This window comes from Dromaius novaehollandiae, chromosome 2 (genome assembly GCF_036370855.1).
Source record: "Dromaius novaehollandiae isolate bDroNov1 chromosome 2, bDroNov1.hap1, whole genome shotgun sequence".
NCBI lineage: Eukaryota > Metazoa > Chordata > Aves > Casuariiformes > Dromaiidae > Dromaius > Dromaius novaehollandiae.
Window position 1 is genome coordinate 102476926 of NC_088099.1, and position 24175 is coordinate 102501100.

A 24175-nucleotide genomic window follows, 5' to 3' on the forward strand; every position below is an offset into this window, starting at 1 on the left:
TTCTTGGCTATTCCTGCTACGTGCTAAGATTCTCTTTTCCTGCCACTCAGACTTGCTGTAAAAATGAGCTAGAAATATAGTTTTCTATCTTTTTTCCAGAACTGAAAATAAAAGTTTCCATAAGCTGTGATGAATCCAGCTTAAACTCTAAGATTCACCCTAACGGTGTAGTGAAATTGGATCAAAGCCTATTATCGTTAAGTGCCCTTTCCCAAAAATGAATGACCCCAGATGTTTTCAATTGTCTTTGCAGGAAGATGAGGGTGAGCAAGGCCAAAGATGCCCCCCAGGAAGACTAGGCTTTACAGTGATGGATATGCTACGCATCCCAATCCACTTCTTCACTAGTGGAGTTTCAGTATCTGTTCGACCGGTACCATCAGTACCTGATGTGGCCCCTGTAGAAGTGGCAGCCTGGACCTGTCCATATGCTGGCATAGTAGCTAACAGTGACTTCTTTTACTGTTTCAAATGCCATTTCCAGGCTGCATTGAAAGCTGAGCAGGAAAGGCCATGGGCTGGAGGGAAGCTGACAGCTGGCAGGAGGATGCCCCGGTGCTAAGGTCCAGCTGTGCCTTTCCCTAGCAAAGGCACATGACTGAAGTCATGCTGTGAATGATGTGAACATCTGGGATGCAGGTGGGACTAGGGGAGGCATTGCCTCCCTGCTACAAGCTACTGCTCCTCTGGGCCAGGTGTGCAGGGCACTGTGCAGCCACAGCTCAGCAGGTCACCATGAAAGAGGGTCACCTAAAGGACCAGGATAACCAAAGGTGTTTCCAAGGTTGCCAGTAGGAGAGGAAACCTTCGTCCATAGGAGCTGCTTTTGCTTCCAAAGGGGGGAAAAAAGTGGAGAGGAAAAGATTTATTGATTTTTTTCTGGTGAGCTGCTCACCAAAACTTTGGGGAAATTCAAGATCCAAGTCTGAAATTTGACTTAGTTCAATATCTAAACTATGTGTATCTTTAACCAACAGAACTGAAAAGCAGGCAAAGCTGCAAGAGATAAAATCTGCCCAAAATGGCATCTGTAAGAAAAATAAGTCAAATTCTCCCATGGTAATCAAATTCATAAACTTCTCACTAAGTATATATAAAAATAACCCAAGTAAGGTAACATGCTATTAATGTTAAGTAAAATTAAGCAAATATGCAATTGATCTTTCAAGTAGCCTCTATACACATTACCCAGTAGTGAAATCCAGATGCAGTCGGTCATTTTATATTCTCTAAAACAAGTGTCAGTTCTGATTAGTTTAGGACTTAGATGCACAATCATGTTAGCACATTCTAAGAAGTCTTCTGAGCCATGCTAGAGTCATATGCAAATGCTTTCAGACCACACCAAATGCAAGGTAAGTCAACTTTTTACCAGTGATGAAAGAGGGATTAAGTCACTTTACTTTTCATTTGTGGAAGATGAGGAACTTGCATGATCCCAGTTTCACAGGTGTATGGCAGATGTATGGTAACTTGTTACACAGTACAGTTACTATCTCTGAGCTGACTCAGCTTTTTCTTCAAGCTGACTGAGGCTTTGAAAGCACAGGGACACTTCACACACACTCTTCTGCCACCATTACAAAATGAAAAAAAAGAGGAGAGATTAGTTAGGGACAGAATAACTGGATTCATGGAAATCTGTTCGAATTTGCTCGCTGGCTAATTTCTCTTCTCCATTCTGGGCTTCAAAGGTGAGATGGAAGATCCTGGCCTACTTGATAAACCAAACCTCAAAGGAATAATAGGCCAAAAGGTAAAGACCTATTGTTAATGGTGTATTAAAAAAATAAACAAACCCTTCCTACAAAAGAGTACCTTTTATTTGTCTGTCCCACAAGGGGCTCAAGGTGAGACTAGAGATGACAGTCCAAAGGTATGGACCATTATTTGCTTTTGAGGTAAACACTTGTACAATGTGGCCATAAATGAACAGCTGCACAGCTGCTTCATAATGACAGATGTTATGTAACATATCAGGCCAAGGCATGGCGTTTCCGTGGGGCAACAGAGCAGCCTTTGGGGAGAGGGGGCATTTTAACAGCACTCCAGTATCCCTAATTGGCATCGGTGGAGCCTGAAGGCAGCGATGCTGAGCCCTGCCTGCAGGAAGGCTTGCCATAGCCCCAGCTTAGCAGGGAAGTGAGTTATACAGTGCTGGCACAGATCATCCATGGATCTTAAGTCATTGCAATGAATGACTTGTTTTCATACACCCTCCTACAAAATTAGTCCCCATTTTAGAGACGAGGAAAATGTCAGAGAGTGTGTTTTGGTGACCTCCCATAGACCACACAGCAGATCAATAAGAAAAGGCCCGTGGGAGACATGATTCCCAGCCTCCCTTTGTATTGAAACCACCAGAAAAACAACTTTCAATGCAATATCAAATTCTTTCTCAGGACTCCTCCTAATGCAGCACTGGTAACACTCACACACAGCTGAGCTTAAAGGCTGATATATTTTCTGCTCCCTCTGACCAGGCAATAAAAATCTCTATGGAGAGAATGGGCAAGATCATTGAACTGGACTCCCTCTTTTATAGGGTGATACTGTAGGAAAAGGAGACAAAGGGATGCTGGATCAAAGGTAGAGCCTGTGTTCTTTGAAGTCCAAGTAACTAGTAATTTCTGATCCTTGTAAACCCAATTTTTACTATTTCTGATTATTCTTTGACAGGGTGATGACAGGGACAGAGGAGACAAAGGACAAGTACATGATGCTTTTATTTTTTTTTTTTTTCAATCATGATGTCCATTGCAATGGGACAAAAGCCTGGGGAGAAAAATATCATTTCTAGTCCTACTCTCTATGCCATTGCTATGGAAAGCTTTTATCCAGGGACAAATACACTCCCAGTAAGGAGGGCTTGGGAGCTCGTGTACAATTTTGCCCCAGCCAGAGCTCCCAGTACCATAGTGTGTTCAGTGTTAGCTACAGATAGCACGAGAAAAATCACTGAATCTCTGGCTCTGTATATGCTGGCTATGCCTCCCGTTAGGGGGAGCGTTGCACAGCTGTGCATGCCACAACCCCCAGCCTGCAGCAGCTATGGCTCTTGTCCAGCTTAGCGTTTTCAAGGGAAAACGACTGTTCCCACTGTGTTCAGAAGTAAATCAACGGTCTGTTGGTACAGTAACAGGTAAGGGTAAGCTCCCAGGGCTTGAGAAAGGGGGCAAGGAAATACCTATATCTCAAGTGAGAACAAAAGGCAAAATAATGTTTCAGGGACCCACATCTCATCACTGTTCTAGCCAGAGACTTCTTATTCCTCTAACTCAAACACAGTTCCTCTCAAACTGTCTTGATCTGTGCATATATATGCTTACATCTGAATGAGGAAGTATTCTCAAAGCACTGTTACAAGGTATTGCAAGTATTTGATCACATAATCAAAATGTGCTGGATGGGGAGGAAGAACTGGTCATGGGCAGAGAGCAGTGGGAATGGCTGGACAGTCAAAGCAGGTATTTCAAAAGCCTAACATTCTGCTAAGATCTGGATAAGTATATCTGTATACCTGAGATGAATCATCTGCCTGAGAAAACCTGGCCCTTGGGAGTCAGAGAGGCCATATCATTTGAACCCACACAGAATTATGAGCACGTATCTCTGTAGCAAAATCTCTCCCAAAATAAGTCACTATGTAACACACTAGCAAACAAAGCTGACCAGCTCTCTCATCTGCCATTCAGCTTTCCAGAGGCTTTGGACTGCATTATACAAACATCAGCAGAGCAAGTTTAGAGCAAATAATGATGCTTTGAGATATAAAACTCACTTGCACAGAAATCTTGGAGCTGAAGCCAGTCCCTTCCAACGTGCTGCAGGAGGGCATTATTCGTACTTTGGGGATAAGAAAAATCTTCTATAATTTCCTAACATGAAATGGCCCATTACAGCTCAGAATAAACCCTATTCCTGCCTTTCATGTTATATTTACCTTTTTATTCATAGTGCTGTATGTGCTCTGAGACAGTGTCACAGGTATGTGCAGACAAATAGATGGACAGGGAGAGGTAGATGAATAAGAAAAAGCAAGACAGGGGTCTTTATTTGCATTTTTATTGCTGTTTTTCCCTTCAATCTTCCCCTGACAGAAAGGAGAAGGCAGCCCTTCTGGCCCAGCTGGTCCAAAGGGCAGAAGAGGCACTCCTGGATTACCTCGCCCCAGAGGTTTCCCTGGCCCCATTGGAGAGACGGGAGCAGAGGGCCCCCCTGAACCTCCAGGGACCCCTGGCCAGAAGTATGTCTCATCTTGTCTCCTCCTTTATAGTGCTATTTCCCAGACCTTCTTGGGAGCTCAGGCTGTTTTTCTTTGGACTGGCGTTTACTTTTCCCTCCCTCTGTTGTTTAGATCTGCAGGATGGTGGTAGCACTCACAGCAGAGCTGCACTTGTCTGTAACTCACAGTCCCTAAGAAACACACTACAAAAGCAGCCTAACACTTGCTGTGTGAATGATAGTCATGTCTTGTCCCATTCAAGTCCAGCTAGAACTGGGGAGCACTGGGCACCTGGGATGCTTGATGGGTCATTCAGAACAGCTGGTTTAATCAAAACCCAGTTTTCTCCACAGGATGATGGGCATATCACAAGTCTGCCTCAGATTTAGCGCTTATCAGTGCCTTTGCTAGTAGCCTCTGCAGAAAGGCCAGAAATAAAGAGGATGTAAGAGCTCTGCTGCTTCCTATGGGCTTTTCTTCAGCTGCTCTGCAAGCCAGGGGCCAAAAACACAGGGACAGAGGCAGGAATCCTAACTTCCCCCTCAGCCTGGGCTCACACTGCCCAGCTGGTTCATAACTCTTTCCACACTCCTTTGGGGACAGCTCAACTAGTACCTGCTCCATGCCTCTGATTTGAATGAGAAGACAATTTCAGTTTTTAGAGCCAGGAGTGGAACATTTTCCTAATGCCTAGGAAAGTAAATTGGCAAATATTCTGTTGGTTTATTGTTTTCAAACAAAAGGACCCTTACTCTTTACCTGCTTCTCTCTCCCACCACTTTCTCTTTACTTCCAGGCATAAAAACACCTATTGCCTGTTATCCTTTGGGTATATAACAGAATGAAAATGGGGTTACCAACATTATTCAGCACACTGGGCAACAGTGAAATGAAATCAGCCTTTCTTCACAGCTTTGTCCAAGTCAGGTATGATATCACACGGCTTCAGTGATTGTTCTCCACATGCTGTGGGTCAAACTGAGCAATATGTAGACTAACTCCTGAGCTATACATCATACACTCACAGTGTTTGTCAGGAACCCCTTTGGGAGACATTCAGCTAGAATCCCAGAAGTATTTTGGTCACATTCAAACCTATGTTTTCCTCCTAGGCTCCGGGAATGGCTGAAGAGCAGGTATGTAAACTGTGTCAGAGCCTGGTCATAGCTCACATATCCCAGTATGCAGCTGGTATCCAGTACAGATGTGCCAGGGCCTGTCCCACGATCAAAGTGACACTAACTGCCCCAAACCTGCCTCCCTCAGCTCCACAGCATCCTCCCCTCCTACTGCCTTTACCTGCAGTGCCTCTCTTTGCTGGCTGAGTACTATACCAGATTTCTGCTGTTTAACTCCAGCTCCAGAAGACAGAGGTTGTCCCTTAGCCTCTTCCTCAGCACCTTTTTATTACAGAGGAAAACTCCCTATTTCTCTCTTTAGCATCCCTGAGTTATCAAGAACCCGCCCTACCTGCTGCCTATATTGGTCCAGCTGTGATTCAGGCCTTAGGCAACCTTCCTGCACCAAACACCTCTGGCCCCATGAGGCCACCCTGGAGACTCTTACAGTGCCACACCAGTGTCTGCTGCTGGAGCATATGCGCGGAGAAAGCAGTATCACTGTCATTTCTGGGAGATGATCTACATGTAGGCTGTCAACATGAGACAAAGCATTGATCAAGCAGTAGGAGAGGTTACATATAGAGATGGAGCTTTAAACAACCCACCAGAGACACCAGGAATGCCTCATGCAAACCTGTAAGCACAGTTCAGGGGCAGGTGTGCCACAAAGAGTGCACGTAATGTCCCCAGTCCATGGAAACTGCAGGGGTGCAGCCAATAGCAGAATTTTCTTCAATAATGAACAGTGTTATCTTCACTGTAGAGTCAAGGAACCTACTAGCCAATTAAAACTGCAGAAACAGCTTGTAAGTAAGCAAAGTAGTAATTTTTACATGGCTGCTTCGCCCTAGCAGTCGAAAAGCTATTCAGAAACTGCATCTTCCTGTGGTACAGCTAATCAATTGCTGCTGTAGGAAGCTCTGAAGCTGCAGTTCCCTAGCAGACTGGATGCACTTTCCCACCTACTGGAATATTATTCTTCTGAGGTCTCTACCACTGCCTTGTACCTATGTAACTAGTTTCTTAGTCCAGTAATTGAGAATACTTTGTGCATGGTGCAGTTTAGATACAGCCCTGATCTTCAGAAAACTTCGTAGCTGCCTTTCAGATTAGCAGCTGCACTGCAGCTGCTGGAGACAAAATGACCAAAATCCATCCCATCCCTCACCCCAGTGAAGGGAACATGCTGCAGGAATTAGGCAGCATTGGAACAGCGCTTAGCATTTGTGTCTATTAGCTTCCTCTTTCTATCTGTAGCTAGTAGTAAAATTCAAGAAGACAGGTTGGGTTCCTACATGGCATATGGCTAAAAGCAGGTTTGTGCCTCAGGCAACACTTTCAGCTACTTACAGGAAGAAATTATTTCGAGTATTGAAATTGTCCTAATAGCTTTTCATTGAAGCTCTGGCCTGGCAGTTACCTGTAACCATACTAATTCTTGTAAGTGATCACACTGTTAGTATCATAATGCTTACCCAGAGGTATCTGCACTGTGCTGTGAAAGGGAAAAGAGGGGAGTCTCTCTGTATACAAAGCATATTCTGCTCTGGCTGAGGAACATTCAGTGTGGCTGCAGTGGCTTCAGACCATGCTTGTGTCCTCTAATCTTGTGGTCACTGAGCACTGGTCCATTTTCTCAGCTTGGGACAGGCCCCAGACAAAAGGGGCAAGCAGGCTGCCCACTGCCTATGCAAAACTGACAACACCAAGGCATCGCACAAACACAGATATCCTTGCTAAATGTTTTCTTAGCCCAGGCTTTCAGGAGCCACCAAGAAAGGTGGACAGTGTGGGAGGTGACTGGCTTTTGAAAGATCCTCCTCTCTCATTACCCCGTCTGGCTAAGCTCAGGCACAACATCTCTGTTCTGCTCAGTTGATCAAAATTAAATTAACACGTAAGGGAGAATCTGGCTCACAGTCTCTTGTAGCTGCAGAGACCTCAGGCTGGATCACGAGCAGAAAAAATGTGCTTCCAGTCATTGTCACATCTGCAACCAACTCTGGGAAGTGGCTTTCTGCTTCTACAGGCACAGTTTAAGGAACTGGTGCTATCTTCATGTTTCTACAGAAAATGCAGAATGGGGTGTCTGTATTCATAAACATGATGGGTCATGAAAAGCAGTGCGCTTGTACAGTGTTTTTTTTACGACAAAACTAGTATTTGGTACTTTTTTAACATTATACTTCTTTCTCTAATCCTTAGGTCCAAGAGTGTCCATAGCCAAATTCAATAAGCACACAACGAATACTTTAAAACTTCAAAAGTTTATTGCCCAGAATAGCTGACTTGGTGCAGTTAGGTTTTTTTGTTTTGTTACATAGAAATTAAGCAAAATAGTAGAAAATACATATAGGTAGTAGTAAAACAAAAGCCCAGCCTAAAATAGCCCTTAATATCCATCAAGCTATACTTAAGAAAGTGGATAGCCAAACATAGAAAAGTAGAGTATCTCTGGAAGAAGACAGAGCTTTTCATGTTACATTATAGATTCCAAACCAGTAGGAAAGATATTTTCTGTCCACATTGTTAATATTTTTTTCTTAATAGCAAATTAAAAAGGCCTACATGGAAAAAATTAACTACTGCAAGACTTTCAAACCTCAGTTATCACCTTATGGGTTGACCGTTACAGATAACAGAAGGCAAATAATAGAATATTTAAAATATACAGAAGGAGACTGATTAAAAATCCAAACACTAAACGAAAATGGCAACCGAAACAAAATTCACAAATGTGACCTTCTGTGTCTCAATCTTTACTCCACAAATTTGCATTCAAGCATTTTACAGCTTTCTCAGAAGAGAAGTTCAACACACCCAGAAGAGATTTGTTTTGGCCATGCCTTTATTTTTTTTTTTCCAGCACAGTGACTTTGCATGAGCAAATAAAAACAGGACCACGAACGAGACTGGTTTGGGTTTTCTTTGGGTTGTTTTGTTGTTGTTTTAGGAAAAGGGATATAAACTACTCTAAATGGCATCAAATGAAGATACATTCCCTTGCTTGTTACTAGCGCCCAATAGACCCACTGCTGAAGGTTGAGTATGAGTAAGAATATGAAGATGTTGCTGATGCATCAAAACTTCCCCTTCTAGATCCACTCCGTGAGCCTGAACGTGAGCCAGAGCGAGAGCCAGAACGCGAGCCAGGTGCTGAGGAAACATTATAGGGACTGGATATGCCTTTAGATGAAACAGAGGCTGCTTCCAAGAGTTTGAGCCCAGTGACGTCTTCCACCATCGACCGATTCATTGCATCTTTGTAGGATATTTTCAGCTTGGTTTTGGGGCAGGTCAGAATTTTGGGATAGCTGCTAGAGTCTTGCAATTTCTGGGCAGCACGACCGTCAATCAATCCATTCCTAATGGCTTCTTCAGTGCTTATTCTTCCACGCACTTCTGGGTCCACAAGGCCTCCAGTGAGGTACTGGAATTCAAGGAACCGCTGCCCAGCCTCGTAAGGCAACCACTTTTCTTTTACCGCTTCAGCTGCTGACATTCTCTTGCGTCCGCCCTTTATGCCTTCAAACCCTAAGAAGGCCTTCTGGGCTGGTTTGAGCCGTGTGGCCATATCCTGATCAATGATGCCCTGATTGGCGGCTTCCTGAAGCGAAAGCCTCTGGCCTGTAGTAGGACATATTATACCCCCTGTGCAGGCCTGGGCTTCAAGCAACCGTTGTCCGGTGATGCTATCCACAATGCCCCGTTGTATAGCTTCTGAAATGGAGATTTTCTCCAAGTTTTCTGTGTCAAATATGGCTGCAATAGGACTGCACTCCTCTGGGGTCTCTGAGGAAGAACCACTCCTGAGCAGTGAGGAAGAACTCCTCACACTCAGCACTGTGGGAGACCGAGTTACCGACTCATGCCGAAACACCTCATCGGTGCCGTTGCGGCAGGAAATCATGTCTGCGAACTGCGTAAGACTTAAACTGCCAGAACGGTACTGGTCAAAAAACTTCCTCTCAACCAGACCTTTATCAATAGCATCTTGTATGTCATACTGGCTACCTGTTTTTCTGTCAACAAGGACTACTCTACTGCTGCCATCTGATCCTGTAATAGTTATTTCTTCCCACTCACACTCCTGTTCAGCTAGCTCTGTGTAGGTGTCATAATCTATGAGGCCTTTGCTGTATGCCTCCTGCACTGACATCTCCCTGTTTGTTTCTGGATCTACAATGACAACCCGGCGTTTTCTAAGGGTGTTCTTCTGTGAAGTGTGCACCACCTTCTTCTTTTCTCTCAGGGGTAGAAGGCAGAGCCCTGTTGCTTCATCCTTTATGCATCTCTCTTTCAGTTGCAAGTAGGTCAAGTTCTCCTCTGTATTGGGATCGAAAAACCCTTTAGTGTCATCACTTGGATCACTGAGAATCTGGTTGAGCTCCTCATTGAAGTAGCCACGCTTGTAGGCTGTCTCTACTGGCAAACGATAGCTTTCTTTGGGGTCAATGATTCCCCCAGTAGCAATCTGGGCCTCCAGCAAACGAATACCATGGCCTCTCTCAATGAGCTCTTTGTTCATTGCTTGAAACAAAGAAATGATGTTTCCAGTTTCTGGGTCTTTGTACCCAGTGACAGCTCTTTCAGCAGACAGAAGCTTCTCTTTAAATTCAATTCCGACAAGGCCTCTTTTGTAAGCTTCCTCAACAGGCAACCTCACATTGCTGACAGGATCCACTATGAACCCCGTAGCTGCCTGGGCTTCCAGGAGTTCAAGGGCTGTCCCCGGTCTAACCAACCCTATCTTCATAGCCTGGTAAATACCAAGCTTCTCTTTAGTAGCTTCATTGTAGATACCTGCAATACAGCTAGAGCCCTGAAGGAAATCAATAATTCTCTCACTTACTTCTTCCACTGTAATTGCACCTCTTTCCAAGTCATTCCTTGTTGATTCCTTAATAATTCCAGCTTCAAAGAGTGCATCAACTGAGACAGGCTGCCTGATCCCTTGAAATGACATACTTCTCTTCTGCACTGGGAGGAGGAGCAAACCAGTGTGCGGCTCAATCCTGCATTTTTCTTTCAGCTGCATGTAAGTGACCGCCTTTTTGGTGGTGGGATCAATGAAGTTCTTTGTAGAACTCTGGCAGTTGTTCAGGATCCTGTACAGGTCTTTGTCAATCAACCCACGGGACAGAGCTACGTCTTTGGGCAGGAAAACACTGTTGACAGGATCAACAATCCCTCCTACAGCCAGCTGAGCTTCAAGGAGGCGAATCCCAGTTTCTCTGTCAACCAGGTTTTTCTTGATGGCTTCAGACACTGGCACAGTTTTGCCTGAGAAGGGATCTTTAAATCCTGTAATAGCCTTTTCTGCTGTATAAATTTGTTCTCTGTCATCAAAGTCAATGAGATCTCTGGCAACAGCACTATCCACTGTTAATATCTCATTTCGGTGAGGGTCTATCACACCTCCTGTTGCTGCCTGGGCTTCTAAAAGGAGGACCGCATTTTCTGGTGTAAGAAGCTGATTCCGTTTGGCCTCAACGAAGGAGTACTTCTGTCTGGGTGAAAGAGACACCCCTGCAATAGCACCTGCTCCTTTGAGATAGGGTTCAATGTCAGCAGCAACTTCTTCCACTGACCTCTGCCCCTTCAGCAGTTTATCCAGTGTAAGTTTGTCTATCAGCTGACACTCATATATCTGCATTGCTGTAATCTTTTTCCGCAAGCCATTGAACAGCAACTTGGAGGCATCAATACCAAAGTCTTCTTCAGTCTGTGTAGACCTGTGGGACCCATATGGGCGTTGCTTGAGTTTCTCAATCTCTCTCTGCAGCCTGAGACGCTCAGACTCCAACTCTGACTGGCTCTTGACGGCAGTCTCTTCTAGTCTGCACCGATACCTCTCCTCAATCCTTTTAATCTCCATCTGCAGCCTTTCAATCTCACTCCTCAGGGCACTCTTCTCCCTCTCGCTCTTCTCTCTCTCACACTGAATCTTTCTAATGGATTCTTCTGTCCGAGAATGCTGACTCTTCCACTGATTGAGGTCATTCAGGATTTGTTGTTTCTCACTTTCCAGACGTTGCTTCAAACGACACTCCGATTCCAGGGTAACTTTCAAACGGTTCAGCTCCTCTTCTAACCTCTGCAGCCTTGCTTTGTCTTGCTCCAAAGCACTCATCTTTATAAGCAAGGTCTCTCTTTCTTGCATAATGTGACTATACTGATTTTTGGATTCTTGAATCCTGCTGGATGCCTAAAATTTAAAACGAGAAATAAACCAAGAGAGGACAGTTAGAGTTATACCCTCCACTTAAAATGCTCTTTAGCCTGCCACTTAACCTACAGCAAACTGACACTGGAAGACATCCGAGGCATTACTCTGTCTTCTCCAAGACAACGGATACATCTGAAACAGGGACAATGTCCCTTCACTGAAAGTATTTCTAGTACCACAGAGATTGCATTCTATTACCTATAGCCTTGATCTGATTTGCTGGTGATTTACTTACTTCTTGATAACTTTTTAATACTTCTCATAGTACATCTACATAGAGCATTCAAGATTCATTAAAAATCCGATGCCTAGCAGATGCACAGTGCCATGGTCCTGGTGACCTGGGCCAATTTATACCAGCTAAGGACAGCCCATAAATGTGTAAAAAGGAAATACATAACCCATTTTTCTCCTTTTCTATTAATTTCACATGTTACTCCAAAAGATTTCACCTGTGTTGCTTTATGTTTTAATTCACTTAATGTCTCCATGTATGTATACATATACACAAACACACATAAGCATGTGTGCAGTTGATATTAAACTGAATATGAGTTTATGTATTTGTAATACATGCATATATATAGGTACTGATGTCAAATAATGCTAAACTTTTTTTTAATCAAGACTTTTAAAATCAAGGAAAGAATAACTCAATAAAGGAAGGAATATCTGAGAATCAGGATGAAAAAAGGATTATAGAGGGTACAGGGAAAAGGAAAGGTTTTCGCAAGTGCTCAGTTGTATATATAGGAATAGCTCTTTGGACAGTAAACTAGGCAGAAGACAGACAGAAAAAAAATACTTTTACTTTTCTGGGCTATCACCTAAGATTCAAGTTGAGGAAATAAGGGCTGATGGTAAAATTTGCAAGTGCCTTTAGTGACTTAGTGAACATAAATCCCATCAAAAGTCAATTAATTTTAGGCTTTAAGTCTCTTATGTACAGCTGAAAATGTCACCTTTAATCCTTAGATGTAGCCAAGACTTGTTTTACCCAGCTAAGCAGCACCTTGACAGCTTGTTGATTCTAGGGCTTTTAGTTGGTTTAGTTGATGATGCAACTCAGATCAGCCTCAAAGGACTACTGTAAGCCATCCTGGTGGAAACAGCACGGAGAAGCATGCAGCCAGCAGGGTACAACTAAAGCACAGTGGTATACCACGTACTCCCATTTCCCCCTAGGATGGTGTGGTGGAGACTGGTGCAGACCCTGAGGGCAAGGCTCAGCTGGATGATTAAGATAGGTTATGGCTCCCTAGCACAGCTCCCAGGGTGTAAAGGGACTGAGGAAGTGCCCAAAACTTGCCCTATTCCTTAAAAATGAACAGGGGGAGAGGACATAAAAGGGGTATTAGTCACAAGTATAGTGAACTTAAAATAACAAGGTGTGAATTAAGTTGATTCAAATGGACATTGCAATTAATTAATTTGAGAGACAGTAAAGTCGGGATCAAAATATGTGTGAATACCTCCAGAGCCTGCTTTTGGAATTTTTCAATTTCCTGTCTCAATTTTTCCCTTTCTTTCTGTAAATCATTAATCAACCCCTGAAGTTCCAGGGTTTGCTTGCTGCTCGTCTGGAGCTGATTCTTTAGTTCAGCAATGGTGGTATTTTTCTCATCAACTTCACTTCTGACCATTCTGAGGTTATCGTATTCCAATCTAACATTTCGCAGCTCTTCCTCTAGTAACAAGTGTTCCTTGGTTAGATTCTCAGTGAGAGACTGAAGCCTTTCGATTTCTATTTTGCACTCATTCAAGTTTTTGCTTTTCTCTTCAGAGGTTTTCTGTAAGTGTTCATATCGTAGGTGAGCCTGTTTCAATTGCTCTTGTTCTTGGACCAATTGACGGCGTAAAGTTTCAATATCGGATGTGTATTTTCTTATCTCCTCCATGTATCTCTGCTTCTCTCTCACATGACCATCTAACACTTCTCTCTGGTGTCTAAGATCATCTTCATTCCTTTTCTTTACAATAGACACTTCCTCTATCTGCTGTGTGAGATTAGTGATTTTAACTGATTGCTCTCTCAGAGATCTCCTCATGCTTTCTATTTCCTCTTCCAGTTTTTTCCTCCTGGATGTCTCCTCCATTGCATTTTTATTCTGCCTGCAAAGTTCCTCCTCCAGCTTATGCTTCTGGATCTGCAAGTCCTTTACGGTGCTTTGAAACTTTGCACTTTCTTGATCCCTTCCTTTTTTCTCTTGCGAAACTCTTTCATAGTCAATTTTCAGTCTGGCCAGTTCCTGCTCTTGGATCCTCAGCTTGTTGATCGTCTCAGTTGCACTGGTGTTTGCTTTCTGCAGATCAAACTGAACTCTTTTTAACTGACTGTTCTCGTCCTCTAGTTCTTTTCTTTGACTTGTTTCCACATCCAACAACTTTCTCAGCCTTTCAATCTCTTTATTCCTTTCCTTAATCGTCTTAGAAGCATCATCAAGTGACTGTTTGTATCGCATGCTTTCATCAGAGTGTCTCTGAATAACTTGTTTTAGTTCAATCTCCAGCTGCTGTTTCTTCTGAGAAAGCTCAGAGCCAGCTGCCTTCTGCTGCTGAGCATTCTCCTCTACTTTCCGTAGATTATCTGTTGTCTGACTTATTGTATTTTTCAGTCTCCTAATTTCCTCACACAAATTCCTATTTTCTCTCATGGCATTATCAAGCTGAGTTCTATAATTATTTGTGTCCTCTTCGTTTTGCATAGTGACCTGGTGAATTGTGGTCTTTGTGATATTAATCTCAGTTTCATATTTGTTCTTTAAACTAATAATTTCCTCATCATAACTGTTCCTTACCTTAGCCAACTCATTTTCAAGTTCCCACCGGCTTTTAGCTTCTTCCTGAAGCTGAGCCTTTAGCCTTTCCAGCTCCTTAGTTTTATCCTGGATAGTTGAGGCAGCCTCTTCAAGAGCCTGCTTGTACCTTGAGTTGTCTTCACCACGAAGCTGAATGATCTGTTTCAGCTCCAGCTCCAACTGGTGCTTTTGCTGCAACACCTCAGAACTGCAAGCCTTTTGCTGAAGGGCATCCTCCTCTGCCCTCCTCCGCTGGTCTGTGGTTTGCAGAATGGCATCATTGAGCCTTACAATCTCATCCTTAAGGTCTCTGTTTTCTCTTGTCAGTCTGTCAACCTGGACTCTGAGACCTTTTGCATCATCATCTTTCTGTGCAGCTATCTGCTGGATTGTGGTCTTCTTAATATTAATTTCAGTTTCATACTTGTTCTTTAAATTACTCATCTCCTCGCTAAACTGGTTTCTTACCTTAGCCAGCTCATTTTCATATTCCCTCTTCCGTGTGCCTTCGTCCTGAAGAAGAACCCTTAATCTTTCTATCTCGTACTCCTTCTCCTTGATGACCTTCTCAGACTCTAACTTTTGCCAACCAAGGCTGTCTTTCTCGTTTTGTCTTGTTTTCTGCAGCTGGTCATAGTCATTCTTCTGCTGCTCATACCTATCCTCCAGCAACTTCCTTTTTCTTTTCTCATCTTCAATCTCATAAGTCACTCTGGTTATTCTGTCATTTAGATCCTTTATTTGGGCATAGCATTTGTCCAGGTTTTGCTTAGCAGAATTTCCATCCATCTCAGCTTGTCTTTTCATCTCCTCCAGACTCATCAGCTTCGCTTTGAGCTGAGAAATGTCCAGCTGGTACTTCTGCAGATTTTGTTCCAGGAATTTATGTTTGTTGCTTGTCTCTGAATTTGAATCCCTGGCAAGCCTGAGTTCTTCTTCCAGGAGTTCAATTTTGGTGGCTTTCATCTGCAAAATGAAAACAGGAAAAAAATGCACTTGTGACAACTTTCAAAATGATTACATACAATACAATAGACATTCACAACACTGACAACTTTTAAGATGTCTAAGAATTTTTTTCTCTGCCTCAATGGGAGCTCAAAATTCTTTTTTTTGTTTAATGTCATCAAAGCAAATTCTAGAATCTTTATTTATTCAGTCAGATATTACTCAGAAATCAACAGGATGACTTTCAGAGGGAGGAGGTATTTGATAGGGGGAAGGGAGATGGACTACAGATGGTAAAATCTGATGTATCAGGAATTCACCAACGAACTCTTAGATAGCCTCACAGAGAATCACCACCATTTTCTAACAGGTGATTCACATGCCCTATATGTGACTTCTGAAAGGGTCCTCTTTATGTTCCCACTAGGCTGAAACGAATTAGGAGTTACTACATTTGAAACAGTGGATACCAACACTGTAGACACAGCCTGAAATGACACATGGCTTCTTGCTTATGAGGAGGAGGTTTTCAGCACTCAGATAACTGTATGCTCACCAAGGTCAAGGCTCTGATGGAAGGAGATGGACCAGAGCTGCATGCTTCTGATGAATACCTCCTGTTTACCAAGAAGGCTAAAGTTCTCCACCCCACACATCACCTCAGAGATAACTGCAATATACTATACTCTTTGACAGAAGACACATGAAACTGCTTATATGCCTCCTTGATGGGACACCACTGAGTCTTCTGTTGGTTGATTAAGCTCAGGATTTAGTTTTGTGGGCTATTTTGGACTGCACTAAAGCACAAAGTTTTGGACCAGTGATAGCTTGCTAGCCTGTGATACAAAAGGAAGGTAAAGGAAATAAGAAAAGTAGATTACCTTCAAATCCTCCATGCTTTTTAACATTTCACTTAAGAATTTGTAATAATCTCCTGATCTTGTAAGAAGTTCTATGTAGCGAGACTGAGCCTCAGCAGCCTTGAAAAGAAAAAGGGAACTGTTATTAGCCTCTACTAGAGAGCTAGATATGAACACACTAATATGCCTATGTCTCAGATCACTTAAAGGATTCCAGTCCACTTGAGAAAACATGTTACTTGAAAAATGAAAAGCAAATTCTCCTCTTGATAACTTCACATGACTTTCTGGGGATCCCACAGAATATAAATTCTCCCTTCTGATAAACCTACACCTTCTTTTTCAAGACTATTTTCCTCCACAGCAGGTGTGATATTAAATCCAAGGCTTCATTCCCTGGTTCATCATGTTCTTCCTGTCGGACAGTCGTAAGTAACCTCTGTTTAACTTTCAATAGTGGTTAATTCCCAGGTTGAAAGTGGCTAATCCACTTGGGGCATGAATCCTGCTTTCTCACAATGTCTATGTAATGGATATTGAATAGGAATGAGGTAAGTTCCTGAGGGTTATTCTACACAGGGAGTTACTGTCTAAATGAGCCCAAGCACAATTTCACAGCACAGTGACTATTCTGCACCAATTCCCTGTGTGTACATGCTTAGTACAAATTCACAAATAGCAGTGCTAATTGTTAGAATATAGCTGGATATAACTTGCCATGTCTCATATGGATTAATGAATCTATTCAAAAGAATGATGGAGGAGGAAAGAAAGATACCTCTTGCAGAATCAGCACTGAAGGAGACTGAACGACACACTTCTTGATAGGTATGTTGAGCAAGGTTTCTAATCCTGAACTGTAGGAAGCAACCTGCAGTTCATAATCCTGTAAAACAACAGAGAAAAATAAGACCCATTTAGCAACTGCCAAGGAACTCTGGGATTTGGACTTTCAAAATGCAAATAAGGATGTTTTTCTTGTTACAAAAAGCTACATATTATCCCTTGCTTTTCCCTGGCCGTGTACTAATGACACTGTCATAAATAGAGGCTCATCAGTCCAACTGCCACTGCAGGGACTCATGGGAGAAGAATGACAAACAGAAAGAGAGAGAATAAACATTTTGCAAAAACAGGGAGATAGGTGTTTCTGTTAGCTGAGAGAGGCAGAAGAGCTACAGGGAGGTAGAAGGATTCATGGGAGCAACTGGTCTAGATACTATTATCAACCAAAACGTTATCAGAAATAACTTTCTCCATATCTCTTTCATGTTATATATACCATGACAGGCATAGCAAAATCTTTGTCACAGAGAGTAAGATGGAGCTGGAGAAAGCATGGAGATAAAGGCTACACAGAAATCCGAAGACCACAAAACCATGCCCTGTTTATCTTCTTGGTTTTCATGGCTACTGTACACCACTCCTCCTGCTAATCTGCACTGGTCTTGCTTCCTAATCGGTCCTACCTCCTAAGCTACCAATCTGTTCTCTACTCTCTTATTTTTAACATGTGAAATGAAAAGCGTTGGTCTGTCTAAAAAGAGGCTTTGATTCTCCTGAAGAGACATTCTCACTGGTATCTCCTGCATCATCCGGTGGGCCTCAAATGGTAAGTTCACAAATTGCTTTCATTACACATCAGTGCTTCACTCCAGCAATTTCTGCACACACACAACAGGGAGCTGACATTCCACCCACCAGCAGAGCAGAGGCAATGGGATATATCCCACCATGAAAAAACATGGATTTCAGTGTTCTTGCAGGACAAGTACCTTAATTGCAGCCGAGCACTGATCTGCATGTTTGAGAAGCTCCTCAACTTTGTCTCGCTTCCCACAGATTTCACTGTGCAAGTTCTGTCAAGAAAAAAGTGAGCTGTGAAGCAGCGCATCAGCTTTGCCAGTATTTCCTCCTGTACATACTGCTTCCATCGGAAGGTGTCTGCAGTAGGAGACCAATGCAACCCCAAAGGCCTAGACCTGAAAGGGCCTGTAGCTGTGCAGTCTAAAAAAGGTAAGCTCTCTGCGTACAAGAAGATTTTTCTGAGTAAGAAATGCCTAGCAACTGAATAACCACCAGAGCTGGGGAAGGACAGTTGCTTGACTTTACCTTAGATGTATTTACCATCTCTTTATTTTTATTCTTGTGCTATAATTTGTCCCATAAGTTAAACATCACACAGTTCCTTTGATTAATTCAAAGCTGACGTGTAAGAGTGCCAGTCACTGGGTAGGAGCTAAGAAGGGTCTTGCTCATCATCTGTAGCAGTACCGTCAGAAAGTAATGATAACAACATTGCCTCTCTCCTGCCTTCTATACATGCAGTGGTTTTTTGGTAGCTTGCCTATTTTATGATTTGAAACAGCACACTGCATTGCAGACTGCATTGATACAGATATTTTCTGAATAGTAAAGCAATCTAAAATCCAATTAATTGAGGACAACTGGCAGGTGCTGCATACCTTCTGTTCATGTAGATATCTCATGATGGTGTTACAATCACACAGTTTCGTGGACTCGATGGAATCCTGCCTGCGCCTGGCATCACAGACCCATTTGCTCAGAGCCTGGTATAGATCTCGGTAAGTTTTCAGCTGTTTGATCTGCCTTTCTAAATCCCAGGATCTAGAAAAATCAGGGAAAACTGTCAAAATGGAAAGTGCATTCTTTCTCTCTTTTGAAACATTTGTTTAGAAACAAGACACCTTGATAAGCACAGTGATAAACTAAGTAAAACAATGCTGGCTCTGAAATGAGATTCTGAACAAAGCTTTTCAGTAAATGAGAATTGTACCAGTTACCAGTCACCCAATATGAGTTTTTAGTGCCTCACTTTTGAGCAAGTGTGCAATATAGGGAGGCTGGCAAACTTCCTGTTGCCTCAGGGATGGGTAAAACTCTGCATGTGACAAGAAACAAGACCACTGACTTCAGCACACTTTATGCACAATTTTCACCAAATCAAAGAGAACTCGGTCAATTTTTATCACTAGGACTAGACTTTGGCCTGAAGTAAAAAAGTATTAGAATATGCCTTTAGTTCATTAAAGCATTAAAAACATCTTGATTTATTTTTTTCTTAATTTTTTGTGTTAGTTTAAATTTTTTACCCATCAGATAAAGGGTACTGAGGAATAAACATGATTGCTTTGTTTGAGGAGCAAAATGCTGGCTGGAAGTACTTAATCCAAGACCATCAGCAAGAAAAAAAAATTCTTCAAATAATTCCTTAGTAAGGTGAAACACTACATTTTCTTGATCAGTCTTACACAGTCCCTTTGAAGTATGTTCAGCCTATTCACAATTGCTATTTACAGTCAACTCTAGTCTTATTGCCATGAGATCATCATTTTGAACTATCACTTCCAGAGGACTGGTTACATTACAACAACGCTATTCTTTTAGATTTACTATTAGGTGATTTCCATAGCAATAGCAGTAATGAAAAAGCTATTAGGAAATTCATACTAACCTGTTATCTATCTGTTTCTCAGCTCGCTGCCAGCGATCTATTAGTTGGGTAACTTTGTCAGAAAACTTTCCAATGTCCATATCATACAGGACATATGACTGGCAAGACTGTGCATGGATCTGATGTGTTTTCTGTAATTCATTTTCCAGGGTGTTCAACAGTGACTTTTTCATGTTTAGGTCTGCTTTCATTTTCTGGAGGAAAACGAAAATGATGTCATACATTTTATTCTACAGAGGGTATCGAAATTTCACCATCAACAGCACGCACAATGTGTTAGGATTTAAACATTTTGTTTCTAATTCAGTGAAGTATATATGCTGACATCAGCTGGATTTAATTAAGTGAAGCATATACTCCGCTAACAGAGATAGACTTAAGAATGCATTTAAAGTCAGACTTATTCCCAAGTAATTTGCTGAACCAAAGCCCTCTGCTCGCATATTCTGCAGCTAACATTTCAGCTTCTCAGACCTGTGCACAGTAGTTTCAAAAAAAAAAAAAAAAAAAAAAAAAAAAAAAAAAAAAAAGGAATGACTGACCAGAAAATGTTATTGAAATCAAAAAGGTTCCTACACCTCCAACAGCTGTAGGACCAAGCCTCAGGATTGTCATACACAGTTTTAAACTTTATCTAAAGAATTACACTGATTACTTGGGGGGGGGGGGGAGTTGTTTACATTTTTATAAGTATCTTCCACAGAAATGTTACTCTACACATACATACACACACACTTGTGTGTGTTCACATGTGCATACACACACATGCTGTCAGGTATCATGAAATGGCACACAGTGCAGGCAGAGCTCTCCCTTGCACTCCCTGTCACAGGAATGACTGCATACTTTGGTAACATGCTCAAGCATTTTTTGTCTCGTTCAAACTTGTGATGTCTAAAACAACTCCCAACAACTGAAACCGCAGCTCTCACTTAACATGACAAAAAGGTAACCTGGTTGTGCTCTATTTGTGCCATCCACACACCTCTTCCGTATTACATCTGAGAGCAAGAAAGAATAAAGGAGGTCTACGTCACCAAAGGAACTCAGTGTACAAAAGGACCCGCTCAGTGTCAGGTAAAGAATACCCCAGAACAAGACATGCTATCCAGGAACAGGACACAGAATAACACTATAATTTAACTTCTTACAACTAGATGACATTACTAGTAATTAACAAGCTTTTTTGCGAGAAAGGAGATACCGCCTTCAAATCTAGCTTTGTAAGTGATACAGATAAACACAGGTAACTTTGCATTAACATGGATGAAGGAGAGCTCTCACCTCCATTCCACTGGCTTTGCTGTGGGGGCAGCAATGACCAGGGAGGGAAGAAGAGGTAACCTGTACATTCCTCCTAATAATTTGCAGAAACAATTGTACATCTATGTTATAACACGCAACAGGATCAGTTCTTCAACTCTTGTGATTTTGCAAGGGTTCCAGCCAGCTCAACAGACCAGGGACAGCAGCTAAGAATTTTGTCTTTGGAACTCAGCCTCTCACCTTCAGACAGGCCCGATAAGCCTCCACTTTGTCAAGATCCAAAGGAACAGTCTCCTCCTCAGCCAGTCTGACTTCAAAAACTCTGATCACATCTTCTGTTTGTAGAATGACCTGGAGCAGACTCCTTAGTGCATTCAAGCTACAATAAATAATGCAATAAAAGACAAATCCATTAAGAACTGAGGCAGGAAATGTGCTGTTTATAATCCATTGTGGATCATTAAAGAGAACTGGCAAGACAGAAGAAAATTCAGCTATTCCCATGATTCTCACTTTTTTTTAAAATAATCTTTCAGAAAAGAGAAGAAATTCACATAGGTGTTTGTTTCGACCCACATGGGCAACATTTGTAGAAAAGAGGATGTAATATTATGCTACTGATATCAAAAGGCAGGTTTCTGAACTAAGAATTATGGGAGAAAGTGAATGACTTATTGCTATAACCTTGATTTTCTTACCTGTCTAAGTAGCCAGCAGATACACCATTAATGTTTTCCAGTTTTTGAAATAGGGCATTTATCTCTGACTGCAAGTACACATACTTTTCAGAGCCTCTGAAGTTGGGCAGCAAGTCCTTATGCTTATTGAGGGTTTCAGCCATTATTTGAGAGTCATTCTGCACACCCTAAGGAAAGAGAATGCCTGATTTACGCATTTTTGGTGGCTGAATGATCATTCTACTGCACATATGCTATTTGTCTCTATCCAAATAGTCTGCTATTATCTAACCAGCTCAGCTGAGGACAGAAGCAGTGCTTCAGCTTGCTTTCTTCAAGATAAGATTAGTAACATTCAGTGGTTTCTTTAGTATACAGTCTGCAACAGTAATACCTCTTATCTAAGCATCCCTCCCACTCTGGGCACTATGAAACTCAGCTCTGTAGAAAGCAGGCCACGGACTGCCTTGCTACCAGCTGCCTACTCCACACAGTGGAAGTGCCAAGGTCCTTCTGCTCTGAAGGCCTTTGCAGCTTCATTGCTCCGTGGCAATTTCATTCTCATATACTGAATCTGTTCTCTTTTCTTATCAATTTTCTCTCTTCAGTCCCCTTCAAACTTCTAGTGCTGGGAAGGGGAAGAGAGTATACAGGCCTCATGCATCCACACTGCATCCCAGACAGCACTTCAATGGTGGGTGGTGAAGTGGGGTCTGTGCAGAAGAATGTTAACAGTGCTTTAACTTGGATGAGGCTTAACATGAGCTCACATCCACTTGACATCACGCCTTCTGTATTCTTAGCCTGACAGAATTCTTCTAATATACAAGAGTCAACTTCTTCTATTCAGGCTCCCAAAGGAGGAGCTAAACTCCAATCCAAATCATCACAGTTAGCTTCCAATTGAAAAATACATGCTGATCAGCCACATAAAGGAAAGAACAAGGCTTTCACAGCTGATCAGTAATACAACTGTAGTGCGCTCTGAAGGATAGAGTCATGCTGAATTTGAGAAGCTCAAAGAAAAACATCCACAGTTACCTCTAAATCCTTTAATCTGACTGAAAAGTCATGCAGGGCCCCCTGATCCACTCCAAGAGGAGCTCTTTGAACCATCCGAATCTCAGAAGCTTCAATCTGACGTCGAAGTTTCTGAAGCTCCATCAGTAGCCAGGCCTCCTGCTTTTCATGCTCTCGGTTTCTGTCATTAACTATAATGGTGTTTGAGGAACCCACAGGACAGGTCTCAGTTGGGACCACTGCAAAATGTAATTGTTTTTACATTTACACTGTAAAAATCAGGAGGTAACTACTGGGTAAACATCAACTGCCGAAAAACCAAACTCCTCCACGTGGAAAGCCAATGCAATACCAGAAAGACCTAAGCACTGATCTGACTTGTAATACCAAAAAGACCTAAGCACTGATCTGACTTGTAGAACTAAGAACAAGTGGAAGATATGAGTTCTTATGCAGCTGTTTCAGGTCATGAAATCTCCCCTTTACAAAAAGAGAAACTTGCTTCCCCCCAAACGCAGCAGTAAGATTTTGCTTCCTAATAACTGAAAACATATCAGATGGACTAAATTCCTCTTACTTCCTCAGCAAGTTCCATGAACTTCGGAGGAGTATCCCAAACATGCACACAAGTGGAAGGAAGAACAAAATCCCCGTGTGCAGTCAGTTTTATCTGCTATCTTGGGAGACAGCAGTTACAATTCTTGGACATATTTCTGAGGAGTACTTTCAGTACTCTCTGCCCAGGCTCTGTCCAATGTCAACAGATTTCAGTGAGATTTTTCTTTTTCAGCATCTCCTCTTTTTCAGAGGAGATTTAGCAGAATGAAAGCTTAAACTCACTAAACTCACTAAACATTTTCACATAAAAAACCCACACACCCCCAGACACAGAAACTCAAGCAGGACAATCAATACAAAATGCAGCAGTACAACAAACCTATTTGTGGTGATCGTGGTTGATTGGGCAGTTGTATAATCAAGGTTTGGTAGTGTTTCTGGGCATCAGTGAACTGAGTCTGGATCTTTCGTTTGTCTTCATCACCAAACATCTCTGAGCCCTGGCTGTTCCTGAGGAATTCTTGGTAATGGATCTCCAGGTCAGTTATTATTTTTTGGTAATCCTCCTTACGCATTGTTTTCAGCTGAAATAAGGAAGAAGAGAGTGTTGAAAAAGGAAGCAACTGGAGAAGGTTATGACAAGTGAATCACTAGGGAACATACTAATACAGCTGTAGAAAAACAGAGGAAGTACTTTTTAGAACAAAACTTACCCAGGCTGCTTTTAAAAGAATGGTGTGAAAAGTGCTATGCGAACTAATCTACTTCTGTTGTAAAAATTTCACAACTTAAGAGTAGTTTGCGACTCCAAATCCTAATGCTGTCTACCCATACCCTTATGTAGTGGGAACTATTATAGCAAGTATGTAATAAATCTCCTTAGCTAATCTTCCAATTAATCCATATCATGTTCAAAAGGGATAGTATTTTGCTTCTCCTTCAATAAAATGTAACTGCTTGTGCAATCCAGCAAAAGGAAGGCCCATGGTTTTGCA

The 24175-nt window shown here is 42.1% G+C and overlaps 1 protein-coding gene across 3 annotated transcripts in view; it reads right to left on the reverse strand.

The window, feature by feature from the left end:
• Positions 1-7594: 7594 nt before the first annotated feature.
• The window catches only part of DSP (desmoplakin), a 41280-nt gene continuing 24699 nt past the window's right edge, over positions 7595-24175 (reverse strand). The window contains exons 14-24 of one of the 3 annotated variants that reach the window (XM_026114844.2): positions 23560-23764; positions 22644-22861; positions 21624-21790; positions 21166-21304; positions 19660-19853; positions 18650-18812; positions 17960-18043; positions 16963-17070; positions 16206-16304; positions 13048-15339; positions 7595-11554 (exon numbers count right to left, since the gene is read on the reverse strand). In XM_026114844.2, coding sequence (XP_025970629.2) covers positions 8360-11554; positions 13048-15339; positions 16206-16304; positions 16963-17070; positions 17960-18043; positions 18650-18812; positions 19660-19853; positions 21166-21304; positions 21624-21790; positions 22644-22861; positions 23560-23764 — 6864 coding nt within the window. In that variant the 3' untranslated portion in view covers positions 7595-8359. The remainder of the gene's footprint in view (positions 11555-13047; positions 15340-16205; positions 16305-16962; positions 17071-17959; positions 18044-18649; positions 18813-19659; positions 19854-21165; positions 21305-21623; positions 21791-22643; positions 22862-23559; positions 23765-24175) is intronic. The other 2 variants (XM_026114845.2, XM_026114846.2) reach the window with 2 other exon arrangements.